Source organism: Protopterus annectens, chromosome 4.part1 (assembly GCF_019279795.1).
Source record: "Protopterus annectens isolate FY-2018-M chromosome 4.part1, PAN1.0, whole genome shotgun sequence".
Taxonomy (NCBI): domain Eukaryota; kingdom Metazoa; phylum Chordata; order Ceratodontiformes; family Protopteridae; genus Protopterus; species Protopterus annectens.
This window is the reverse complement of record NC_056734.1, coordinates 1,010,457,146-1,010,470,985: the sequence shown is the minus strand read 5'-3', so window position 1 is coordinate 1,010,470,985 and position 13,840 is coordinate 1,010,457,146. Positions and strand designations below refer to the sequence as shown.

Sequence of the window (13,840 nt, the reverse complement as noted above, 5' to 3'; positions counted from 1 at the left end):
TCAATGGTAGCATGTGATGGTGTGCAGCTGGTACACTTTGGTAAGTAGTATGGGTGCAGATAACAATTCAGGACATTCATACAGTTACTGCAGCAGGAATGCTGGGATATACACACAATCATAGTGGAAAAGTGAACAGTTTCCAACATGTCACTACTTATACACATCTATGTAGTCACCCTGTGCATCAGCAATGTGTTTACCTTTTCCTGCACTGATGTTGTAGTATGCAGGAGGTGGCACAGTGTCATCATATGCACAGGGTGTGGGTTAGGTATGCCCAATCCAGCCACTAGTACCACCAATTGACATGTGTGTGTATGTGTGTTTGTGAGGGGCAGCAGTACAGGGTGGACCAATGTTGGTGCAGTGTGTGTGTGTGTATGTGTTTGCCCTAGGTGTTACATTTCTGCATGTGTGTAAGCACGCACACAGTCCCACATAATGGCTGCCATGTACAGGGTTTTGTGGACAGCCACAGACTGCACCTGTCAGGTCATCCAGATCAGTGTCTGTGGGCACGGACACGGTACCTGTGCCTGGCAGGGGTGCTATGGACCGTATCCGGTACTAACCCAGACTGGGTACTGTCATCAGAAGCGGGTGTGTGTTGACTGGACACAGTTCCCTGTTGGGACTGTCCAGAGCCACGTGCACATGGTCTCCTGGGGCGTCCTGATGACAGCACTAACCCAGCATTGCTGGGGCTGCTGCTGGCACTTGAGGTGCGTGAGTGGGCCTGTTGTCGTCTGCGGCGACTGCCAGCTGGTGCTATTGCCGGCATACAGCCATGTCGACGCCACAAATGCACACCATCGCCCTGGCCCATGGACATCTGGTTGTGGAGCAGCTGTTGTATGTCCCCACAACATCTGTCAATGACATCTGTGAAATTACGAATAGCATTCGCAATGTCACACATGTCATCTGTCATGGCTGTGCAACATGCTGTCAGCTCCCTCAGACCCTGTCTGGTGTACCTTTCCATACGCGCCTGTGCCTGCATAACAGTCCGAGACATAGTGGAGGTTGACATACCTCCTTGGGCACGTCGGCCAGAGGCAGTACGGCCACGGATGCCCCCACGAGAACCCATGGGCAACTGTCTGCATAACCAGACACCTACAGCAACTGGAAAAACCCCAACAGTACCTCATCAAGAGGATCAAAGGGCTCAAACAGATGCCATATGCTGCCCGGTTAAAGAAATTCCAGCTGGACTCAGTGGCATACTGCCTGTTCAGAGGCAATCTGTGCCTGACGTATACAGCCATGTCCAACCCAGAAGTAATGGACATGCTGCACCTCAGGAAATCAAAATCCCATATAGCCACACGCTCAAGAGACCTGAACCTTAGCACTGAAATAAATAGGACATGCTGGAGGGACAGAGTCATAACCCAGAGGCTCCCTTCACTCTGTAATGAACTCACAGTACAGGTTAGGCAGAGTCCCTCATTGACTCTCTTCCATAGGAATCTGGATGAGTGGATGGGAGATCATAGTTGTACCCCGGGTATCACTTCTATGTCACTGTTAGACAGAGGCACAGTATACTAACCTCAGAAAAGGGCATAGCAAAGTAAATTTTAATTGGGTGGCAAAAGACAAACACATTCTGGCTAGGCTTATCAATGCCCTAGGGCAAATAGCCTAGTATGAACCTATGAACCTATGTGTACTGCTATACTACTTCTGCCATATGTTGCATGTGTGTGTGTTGTGGGGGATGCGCAGGTAATGGCCAGATATTTCTACACAGGCAACACTTCTGAAACACTCTGAGTGTTCATCCCAACATACTGTATGTGTGTTGCCATCCAACACTGTGATGTGGACACACATTACTCATCCTGGATATACATATCCCAACAACACCACAAGCACAGTACACTACCTTGCTATGTATGTATGTAATTACACAGTTATTCACTAGTTAGAACTGTGATGCTATCCATGCAGCCCACTGGGCCAGTGGAAGCCAGAACACACACTGCTGGCCCCTTTGCAAAAGCTTACCACAGACATCCCACATAGTGCATGTAATGTGCACACACATATCTAACCCAGACCATATGCACACCATTTATTTATCCTGTCCAGTGGACTACAGATACAGGCACATTGTATAACAATAGCAGGAGGCTACTGCAGCACAGAGCAGATTCACATGAAGGCAAGGCATCTGTGGTCAGCAGTGGTAAGATGCTTCACGTTCACCAAATGCACAGATATTGGCAACATTGTTGCAGACAGTTTAGGTGCAGGTATCCCCCCCCCATTCTCCTACACAAGTGGAATTAGTTATCACAGATGAATGTAACCTCCCTATCATCTCACATGTCCAGGTGAGGGCCACCCTCAACATTGCAGAACACACAGCATCACTGTTACAAAATGGTATCCCTGGATGTGTGATACGTTCACCCCTAGAGGACATAGCACCACATTACAGACTGATATTAAACCCTGGCCATACTACAAGATATGTACCTGAACAGTGCCATACATACACAGTGGTCCCACACCAATGAGGAGGAATCTCTACTGACCCTGGGAACTACTGCATCATATGCATAACTGGCCTTGTGTTCTAGGCTATGGAAGTTTTAAGTATGGAAGACATGTACAGCAATATTACATATGTATATATATCAGGACTATGTACACACAACATATCTTATGGACATACCTATAGATAGTGAACTATGATACATTTGGAGGTTTCACAGTATACACAGTATTAACCTGCTACTTTGCATTACCTGTGTTTGTGTCAGCTGTTGCTGTGTCACTGGTGCTAATTGCTGCTGCTGGTTTTGTTGCTGTGATGATGCAGTTTTTTTTTATCACTGCCTTTATTGCTTTATTTATTTATTTCTCTCTCTCTCTCTCTCTCTCTCTTTCTCCGTCGGTTTGGTGCAATGAATGTATTGCATGTGTGGAGTGTTAGTACTGGATGCTTTTGTAGGTATCTGCATAGGTCCATGTGATGGCCTCTGCACCAATTGTAAGGCAGCATTTGTTAATTGCATGCAGCCAGTTGTGTACTGATTGCATGTCTCACTGTGATTTCAGGACAGTGCTATAAAAGGGTATGTGAGATAGGCGTTGCCCTTTCAGATTGTAAGGGCGTGGACCATGCTGGTATGCTGTCGACAGTATTCTGTGAGTGTGAAGGTTAGTAAGTCTCTCATGATTCATGCTGTGTTGTAAAGTCAGGTTGCTGCATTTCTCTCACCTGTTCCCTGTAGTGAGTGTGTATGCATACTGACACCTACAACTATATTTCCATATGCATTAATATATATATATATATATATATATATATATATATATATATATATATATATATATAATGTGTGTACATATACATACTTTCATATATGTACATTAGCTTACATTATTAAGTACAAGCTAACAATTAGCAGAGCTGTTTCTGTTAACACTAAACTAGTATGGGAATCCAGTAATTAGGACAGTAAAAGTCTACCTGACATGCTTTGGGTAGTACACATCCTATATTGCCTTTATCTTCATTTCTACTATTACATGTTCTACTTATTTTAGCACTATATTCCTGTATGAGAGTCATGGCTTAGTGGTAGGTCATACAGACTAGTGTTACAATGGTCTTGTGGTAGGGCCTAATAGTATGCTTTTATTTTGCTTTCAAATTGAGTACAGGGCCTATCAATCAAAGTGCTGAAGGCACCTTTAAGCAGTTAAAAGGGTTAGTAAGTCTCACAGGAGTCAGGCTGTATTGCAGATTCTGGTTGCTGCATTTATCTTCACTGTTTCCTGTAGTGAGTGTGTATGAATACTGACACCTACCACTATATTTCATATGTATTAATATATATATATATATATATGTGTGTGTACATATACATACTTTCATATATGTACATTACCTTACATTATTATGTACAAGCTAACAATTAGCAGGGCTGTTTCTGTTAACACTAAACTAGTATGGGAATCCAGTAATTCGGGCATTAAAAATCTACCTGACATGCTTTGGGTAGTACACATCCTATATTGCCTTTATATTCATTCCTACTATTACATGTTATATTTATTTTAGCACTATGTTCTTGTATGAGAGTCATGGCTTAGTGGTAGGTCATACAGACTAGTGTTACCGAGGTCCTGGGTTTGAGACTGACAGTGGGAATTTATTTTTCTTTCAAAATGAGTACAGGACCTGTCAATCAAAAGTGCCAAAGGCACTTTTAAGCACTTAAAACCAGGTCTGCTGCTTGCTGAGCTCACGCATGCGCACTGGCGGTGAGCTCCGCTAACACAAGCGCACACCCGTGCTATTTTCTTTGAAAGAAAAGAAAAAGGGGTGACAGGAAAGTGGTGAAAAAGGGGTCACAAAGAGGATAAGACAGTAGGGAAACAAGCTTGGGATTTGCAGGAAGGATGTAGGTGAGGCCCATAGCTGCCCATGTCTTTCTCAGCAACAGCTGTGCATTTGTATGTAATTTGGTGTGACATTTGAAACCTTCCACCCCTGAGAGAGGTGTCAGGACAACATTAATATCTGTTGTACAGCCAATTGTAATTAACAGTTTCAATGTCTAACGGACATGTGTGCAACATGGACAGCTATGTATGGGGCATAATTTTTTTGTGGGTACAGAGTGCCCCCCCTTTTTTTTTTAATCAGGTGAGAGTGGTATGTCAGGTGAAGGTAGTCGGTATAGCTGGGGAGGTAGGTTGGGTAGGTTAACAGACAAGACAGACAAGACGCATACAGGGGCGGTGTATGACACATGTGGGGGGGGTTACACAATTGACGGGGACGGAGGTTGGGATATCCAGGGCACATGAGCCCACAGATGGCAACAGTGGAACTGATATCCCCACCCATAGGCAGTTGCCACTGTTCCTTCGTAGCCCAGGACGGGGCTGTGCTGGGGGCTGTGCAGGCGGGACAACGAGCATGCCCGTAAGCTGTGCCACCCGGGCCTCAAGCTGGCGTAGGGGCCCAAGAACAGAGTCTTGAATTTCCCTTCGCACCACAGACCGGACACCTTGGAGGGTGAGTGGACAGGCTCCTCCGGCCACGCTTGCAGAGGGGGGACAGGCCCCATCCCCTGCAGCACTTCCACCCGAAGGTGGCACAGGGCCACTGGAGGAGGGTCCGGCCTGGGCACTAGTGCCAGGTGCAATCGCCAGATGAGGTGGGAGAGGTGGCTCCGCTGGGACCTGCCTTCCCAAGCGTTCTAGGTTTGTGAGTATGTTATGTTAGTTTGGGTTAGTAGCATATTATTCCATTCAAATTAGTTGTAACAGCATGCATTGGTATTCCCATTAAACAAACACCCAGATATTAACACCATTGAACAACAGGCATATAAATATCACATGCATTATTTGAACAGAAATACACAATCAAACAACATGCAGGGTTGATTAATGGCAACAGGCCATCAGGTTTGCAGGTATGAACAGGGCACATGCAACAACGGACATGCATATATTTTTGAAACAACAGGACAAATGTCCATGGTTAATGAAATGTTCACATACCAATATTTAGTGAGTTTTTAATTTGCAATTATAGGGTGGGGTGGAGAAAGAAAATGATGACACATTCATAAATTATACATTGATATACATTTGTAATAGAAACACAATTAACTTGTGGGTGATAGTTTCCAAATGATTTTTAATTGACTGTCATGCTAGACCTGTTACAGATACATCACTATCCTAGTTATTTTGAATTTGATCAGATACATCATCCTGCTACACTTTGATGACAGGGCAGGGGACAACTATGGATGTTTAGTATGTCAGACAATCATTCATTCTATCTGAAAATTGTTGACTGTCATTACCATATACAGATTTTGGCTTAAACATTCAAGATTCAGACACACTGAAATCAGTTTAGGATGTTAAGCTTTAATTCCCACATGCATTTAGTTCTGTAGAACCACACTGAGGCTTATATATTCAGGAGTTATTGCTACTTTATTTATTGATACATGACCCTTTCTGTCACTCTCACACATCCTGCTATTTCACAGTTCAGGTTGGTACTTCTAGGCTTTGTTCACATATTAGACCTGTGGTGATTCAAACACTTTCCAGCAGCCTCACTTCTGTCATGATTCAGCATTTCAACAGGGGATATATCTCACATGTGATTAACTCAGCTTCTAAAGCTGTACTCTTGAGACTACTGCAGGTTATACTACATTTAATTAATGGTGGGACATCTGTATTACAGAACTATTTATTTCTATCAATTATATTTCCAGTTTCACTTGCATACTGATGAACTTGTTGCAGCCATACCTGCAGACTTTCACTTGTTGCTTGCACATTCTATTACTTTTAATCAATACACTGCAGTGTTCTGCTACGTGCTACACTATAATATTTATTTACAAGTACTAGGTGGGGTTACTAACCTGCATGGTGGTGCAGCCGCACCAGCCTGCGGTCATGTGCCCTGTGATTCGCAGAGCGGACACCTGCAGCTGTAATACAAAACAAGTAATATTGGAATACACATCTCCATGGTATCAGCTAGTTGAATTCCTTACATACATAAGTAAAATGTAACTTACTCAGTAGTGGGGCATTGGGCATATCCCGGGCCTCCTGGATCCATTGGGTCAACTGGTCTTGTTTACGTCGCTTCAGGTCCGCATGGTGGTGACGGACCTGCTCACCGGTACGTGGAATCCCAGTAGCACTAGTGAGATCATGAGCCAACTGGTCCCATGCCTCCGCCCTGTATGCTCCCCATGAGACCTGGCCCTGCATGAGTTGGGCCTCATGATGGTGAACTAGGAGCCAGACAATGTATCTGGACTCCTCAATGCCCCACCGCTGTGCTCGAAAGTAACGTCCCTCCCCTACTCCACTCATTCTGCCTGCAGGTCTATTCTACAATCGTTTATGCTGTGTATTCCTGCCTATGGGGCTTATATATGCCGATTTTCCCGCACATTTCTATGATTGGCCGTTTTGGAATTGTATCAACTTCACAGAAACTGCTTTATCATGCTCCATTTTGGATTACATCCTATATATATGCTATTTCTGCATTTCTAAGTACTGCTGTCATGGCTTAGTGGTTTAGTACCTTGACTCTAGTGCATGGTATCCTGGGTTCGAATCTGACCACTGATTTTTAATTTTTATGACTGTCTAGAAATAAGTACAGGACCTGTCAATCAAACGTGCCAAAGGCACTTTTAAGCACTTAAAACCAGGTCTGCGCTCGTCTGCACGGAGCTCACGCATGCGCACCGGCGGTTAGCTTGTGGGTGCAGCACGCACCTCCGCGCAAACAGTGTGCACCGAGTTAAACCTTAATTGGCTATTAACACGCATGTTAAGCTAAGCACAGCTAGTTGCACACAGTTTGAGCCTGTTAAACCAGTGCTTAGCTACGGGCAAGCAATTTGCAGCCTTTGAAACACTACTCAGCTACGGGCACTCTGTCTCACATTGTTTGACAGCAGCTTAGCTATCAGTACATTTCTAAATAGTTTTATTATTGTATTACTTGAAAATATATGCTCCATTTCATTCCATTTTACAAAAGGAAATACTTTTACATTTGTACAATACTGTCAGGGGCCTTTTTAGTGCTTATTTACAAAAAAAAGGTTGTTGTGTGGGCTCGAACCTTGCCTGCCTGCTCTTAAGCCGACAACTCTACTGCTATGCTATTACTTCTTGGCTTACTTTGCATATTTAGTTCTTATATCCTTTTCCACTGATTGCTAACTGCAGTTGTGCTAGTAGCACACCCGCGCACACAAGTGCACGCATTAGCAAACATTTACGGGGTTTTAAAAAAAATAAAACAGTTTTCATTTTCATTTTATAACATCTGTTCACTTTTTACATTGCTGGTCTGTGGGGGCATGTGTTGTGTAGTGTGTTTATTCACATTTCCATGGCCTCTCTCGTGGCTGTTTACTTTCTGCCATTCTAGACTTCCGAGGGCGTGTCCGCTTGCAGGGCTTAGCCTACGGACACGCCCCCTACTGTCTTACACTCACCGTGTAAGAGTTACAGTGTGATTCAGCATGCCTCATGCACCCCATGCATATGCATGACATGCTGACATCACACCGTTTAACTGCAGCCTCCGTGTAAGAGTTATAACTCTTACACGGAGGCTTCCTGAATTTGGCCCAGTGTATCCTTACGAACCAGTCCATCTTTTCTTCCAAGGTGATGTCAGGATACAACAGTAATTAATCTATTAACCTTCCATTCTTCCCACATTTCTCCAGTAAAGGCAACAACATTTTACATTACTTAGATGTTCACAGACAATTGCATCTCTATCTAGATATCAATGACAAATTCAGGAAATCAGATTAATTATTCATCTGAGCCTTTTCCCCAACAGAAGTTTGCCATATCATAGAGAACAGGCTAGAGGACAAGATAAAAAGAGTCATATCTCACCCTGTATGCAGCCCTTACCTCCACTAGAATCTAGAATGTTCACATACAGCAGGCTAGATTCTCTTGGCTGAAAGGACCTGGTCCTTCAGCCATGGCAATCTGTGTGTAAGGGACCTGAAATTATGCTGAACCACAAGAATGTAGTGGAGGTCTTTCATAAAACACAATGGTTCATTGCTGCCTGTGTACACCAGAGGTGATAGAGTATATTCCATTGAAATTGGTCAATTTACCCACTAGAGTGTAGCCACATGGTAGAGAACAGGTGAGAGGAGTCAATAAAACGGGTATTCAAGACGGTCCTTTCCTCCACTAGAATCTAGCATTTTCACATAGAACAGGCTAGACTACGTTGGCTGAAAGGACCTGGGTCCTCCAGCCATGGCAATCTGTGTTGAAGGGGCCAGAAATTACGCTCAACCAAAAGAATGTAGTGCAGCTCGTTCCTAAAAAAAATGGTCATTCCTGCCTTTGTACACCAGAAGTAACAGAATCGGTTCCCATAAAAAAAGATCCTTTTCCCCACTAGAATTTAGCCATGTTACACATAACAGGCTAGAGGACTCAATAAAAAGGGTCATTCCTACCAGTGTACACTAAAGGGGTTAGAGCTATTCACAGAAAGATGGGCCTTTCCTCCACTAGAATTTAGAATTTTCAGATAAAGCAGGTTATATTCCCTTGGCTGAAAGACTCAGGGTCCTTCATCCCTGGCAATCTGTTCTAAAGGGGCCTGAAATTATGCTCAGCCAAACAAATGTATGTCGTGTATTTCTAAAAAGAATGGCCATTCCTGCCACTATACACCAGAGGAGATATAATTTATTCATAGAAAGGCATTCCTTTCCTCCAATAGAATCTATCATTTTCACATAGAGCAGGCTAGATTCCATTGGCTGTAAGGATCTGGGTCTTTGCAGCATGACAATCAGTGTTTCTGTGTTGAAGAGGCCAGAAATTATGCTCAACCAAAAAAGAAAAAAGGCCATTCCTGCCTCTGAACACCAGAGGTGACAGAATATATTACAACAAAAAAGTTGTTTTCCCCAGTAGAAATTAGCCATGTTATAGATAACAGGCTGGAGGACTCAGTAGAAAAGGTCATTCCTGCCAGTGTACCTGAAGAACAGGCTAAATACCCTTTGCTGAAAGGACCAGGTCCATTCAGCCAAAGAAATCTGTACTGAAGGGACCTAATGCTGTTCTTCCAAAAGCCTTCTATGTATTCTATGAGAGAGACTCCTTTTTCTCACAATAATTCACCTTCTGGTATAATATCAGAGAAGTACCTTGCAGGATGTGCAGTAGCAATTCCAGCCCTAACCACGCCTCCAGGCCAACAATTCCTGGCGGCTTGTTGAATCTGGTGAATGTTGATGAATGGGTTCTGCTGGCAGGAGGGGCATGCTGAATAGGAAGCATTTCTGCAGGTTACTCCACTGTAAGTTAACGGGGGCTGGAAATGTCAGGAGCCAGATGAGACAGCACTAAATTCACATCAGCAAATCTATGTTATCCACTGCATTGCAACCGTGAATCCTACTCCCGTATGAGTAATTGAATTAACAACTGTAGTGGATTTGGTAACACTACCGCACAGCAGTTGTTCAGGTTTGCTCAAGGTCCGCCTATGAATTAATTTAAGAACAGTACCACACACTTGAAGAGTTGTCACCACACAAAAAAGAGGTTCTCTAGTTCGATTTTTTGGCTGGGGTGTGTTGTGGTCACCTGTACCATCCACAGCTGTAAAGAAGTGGGGGGTGGGCGGCAGAGCGCCTCCACAAGGGGGTGCAAGGGGGCTTGCCCCACCCCCAAAAAAGACAAAAAGTAAGAATCAGTTCCTGGTTAACTGTGCATTTGATATCCTTTGACCATGCAACAGGCTTATTCACTACTGGCTGCTTTACGGGGTTGGAGTTGGGTTCGTGAGTGAATATCAAACAGTTTTCAATAATAAATACATGACGTGACATGCGAATTATCATGCCTGCCAGTCATTTGGTGTTTCCACACCTATTTTCTCTGTCAATCACTACCGACACACCCATACATATGCAGAACTGAGTGAGAAGTACTTCTCTAATATTATGCCCACATTCTTTTACAAATCAGGTTATTCCCCAGCTTACAACTACAGGATTTTTTTTACATAAAATGTTAACTTCGGCCACTCTTTTATATGAACAGGAGTAATTTTGTAAACTGCAAGCTAGAATCTTTTTTCCTGAATTTGTCTTTTACACAATATAACATACTCTGCTTTAGATGAAAATTAGGTTAGGAATTATTTATTTATTGACCGGGTTTATCCAGCTGGGCTTGTGGCCCATTTTCAGTGGACACCAGAGGAGAAAAGCTCCAGTGGTACATTTGTAAAGCATAGTACAATTATACACAAAAAGTACAGAACAGCAATTAGATATAGAGACATTGTATACAAATATTGGTACAGTATGCATAGAGTTAATTGTAAAACAAACAAAAGTTGAGTAGCATTGTTTTCCATTAAATGGTTCAATAATCATGTGGTAGGTATATGAAGTTATATACCTGTATTACAGGTCATTTTGTGAGCACAGTAAGAAAGGGTACTAATTATAAAGGGAGAAGACTAGGTGGGGTCATGACAATGGCAGGTTGTAGACTTGAGAAGGTGATGTTTTAATTCATTCTTAAAGTGAGAAGTGTGGGAAACGGACTGTAGATTGAGAGGAAGTTTGTTCCAGGCAAGGGCAACAGAGTGCTTATAAAGTAGTTTGCCTATGGACTTTTTAGGTTGGTAGATTTCCAGTAAATAATGGATAGAAGTTCGGAGGGACCTAGAAGGGATGTAGATACAGACTAGGGAAGAGAGAGATGGACAGTTGGAGGGTTTAGAGAGTATAGAGTGTAGCATGTGAAATTGATAAAGTTGTAGAAGGTGAGGCAGCTCAAGCCATTGAAGAGAGTTCAATGCAATGCAGTGATGAGTACTGTAAGGGGAGTTAACTGTGAGAGCGGTGAGCTAGTTACTAGCTTAGAGTGGAGCAGACAGAAAGTGTGAATTAGATAGGTAGAAGCAGTTCAGATTGGAAGTATCTTTTACAGAGAAGTATAACAGATTCGAGGGAGGTTAGAAGAGGGGCAGAAAACAGGTGTGTAGGAGAAAAAAGACAGTACAGTACGGTGAGCAGGTAAGATAGAGCCAACACAGGAGTAGTCTAAGGATTAGAAAGTTGCTGAAACCTTATTTGATGAGGTGTACATACTTAGATAAAGTCACTAGAGAGGGGTGTGCACTGGAGGAACTTGGATGTTGGTAATTTTCCAACCAGAATGGGCCAGTGGGCTACAGAAAAAGCTCAGATAGCTAGATTCACCTGTGGAAGGCTCAGCTACACCTCAGGACCGTACATTGACGAGGGCGAGAGAGTAAAAGTTATTCTTGTAAATAAACTGTAGCGTATTTATAAAGACGTTAAAATATGTTTCAATCCTTTCCCCCGTACAAGCTATTGTATTAAAAAAGCTAGATTCCATGCTCTGAAAGGACCCAGTCAGTCCTTTCCCCCGTACAAGCTATTAAAAAAGCTAGATTCCATGTTCTGAAAGGACCCAGTCAGTCATATGTATTATATCAGACTACCTCGCGTTTATTAATAACTAGGTAGTTTCAGCTTAGGGAATCTAGTATGTATTATATGAGAAATTATATTACTGCAAAGAACGTCCTCTTTCCCCACTAAAATTTAGCCTTCTCACATAGCACAGGCTAGATTCCCTTGGCTGAAAGGCCCCGGGTCCCTTCAACTAAGTGAATCTAGCCTGCACACAGCAACGAGGCTAGAATCTATTGGTGTAAAGACGGTCCTTTCCCCCACTATAACCTAGCCATCTCGCTATGAGCGAGACAGATTCCCTTGCCACAACCAATACATTATCTATCCCCTTCCGCCTATTTAGGCGCATTTTGACCACATCACTTGTAGCAATACATCAGTCCACCCACCATAAAGGGGACACGCAGTTTATATCCACCTATTGTTACAAATCTAAGGAATATGCTAATTGATTGAAAAAAGCACCAATTGAATTATCGAGATGGGTGGGGACTATGAGCACTAGCCAATCAGAATATCCGGTAATGACTTTTTTTTATATCCTAAGTTACGAGAGAAAGCAGCCATTTTGTATTATTACAAGAGAGAAAGCTTGTGAGCTCTCTTATTATTGAAGTAGGCAATTAATACGGGATAACTGAAAAAATAACATTTAAGCGGCGTGGCGAAAAAGGAAAGCCATTTTTATTGTTTTAATGCATATGTGTTTAATTTTACTGTAGATGTTTAGATGAAGTTTAAGCGGTAGCAGCCTACGAAAGTGAAGTTGTTGGCGAAGATCTTCGTTCATATGATTTACTGAAAGATTCTTAGTTGAAAGCGTCGAATTTCAGGAAAGCTACCTTTTTGGTAGCTGGTCAAGGAATGGGAAGAGACCAAATGTAAAAATATATATATTTATCCAAAAGCTTTAACAGAACTAGACACGCGGCCTGCAGGTGTGCTTTGTATAGGCCTCCGTAAATTCCGCGTTTTGGTAGCGATTTGCCCGAACCTGGGATAACAGGATGCAGCGGTGGGAAGGTATTTTAAACTTTTTATTTTTTGTAATGCTGTACTGTACATTTGGTCAGTTATGCTTTTGTATATGTGGGCTGTGATAAATTGAAAACATTTAATATTTGTCTGTCTTCCTTCTGCATGAAAGTAAGGTTCATAGTGCCATTTTTAAATTGCAGTACTAGGCGTCAGATTTGAGCTGCATTAAAATTCAGTTTGGCATATCAGCGAAGTTAATTTTACTTGGCTAGTACGTGCTTCAGTCTTTCTGTATTGGTAGTGGTACGGTACTAAATGTAAACAAATGTCTTGGTCTGAAAGATTCTTCTGTTGTAATGGATTTGACCTATTTGCATGGCGAGTCGAGCTCTATTCTCACGAGCACACGGTAGCCTCAGTCTTGTGGACGATATCATTTTAATATTTGTCATGCTGCGCGAGGTAATTGCCTGGCTGTTTTTAGTAGCCTTTTCGCTGTGGTTTGAGGACGGCTGGTGTAGACACGTGGTTCTTGCTTGTGTGCCGTAGTACGCTATGGTAAAGCTGCTCCGGTATGAAAACGGGACTTTACTGCCCGCATTCTACGCCGATTTTCGCGCCATTTCCGATTCTCCCTTTAGACAGCCTCCCCCTTCGAACGGCATAGCTATGAGCTATGTAATTGGTTGCGCTTAAGGGAGCTAAGTGACTTGCAAGGTGTGGGAAATTGTTCCTGACAGCAAGATGCGACCAGTTTCTTGTGATTTTGTAAGAAAAAAAACTCGCGCGTTATGCGCTGTGAAGCA

The 13,840-nt window shown here is 42.9% G+C and overlaps 1 protein-coding gene across 1 annotated transcript in view; it reads left to right on the top strand.

Annotated features, from left to right (window-relative positions):
• Positions 1 to 12,605: 12,605 nt before the first annotated feature.
• LOC122801160 (heterogeneous nuclear ribonucleoprotein U-like protein 1) overlaps positions 12,606 to 13,840 on the top strand; it is a gene marked incomplete in the record, with an annotated part of 399,977 nt that continues 398,742 nt past the window's right edge. The window contains 1 exon segment of the mRNA XM_044070719.1: positions 12,606 to 13,079. Coding sequence (XP_043926654.1) covers positions 13,064 to 13,079 — 16 coding nt within the window.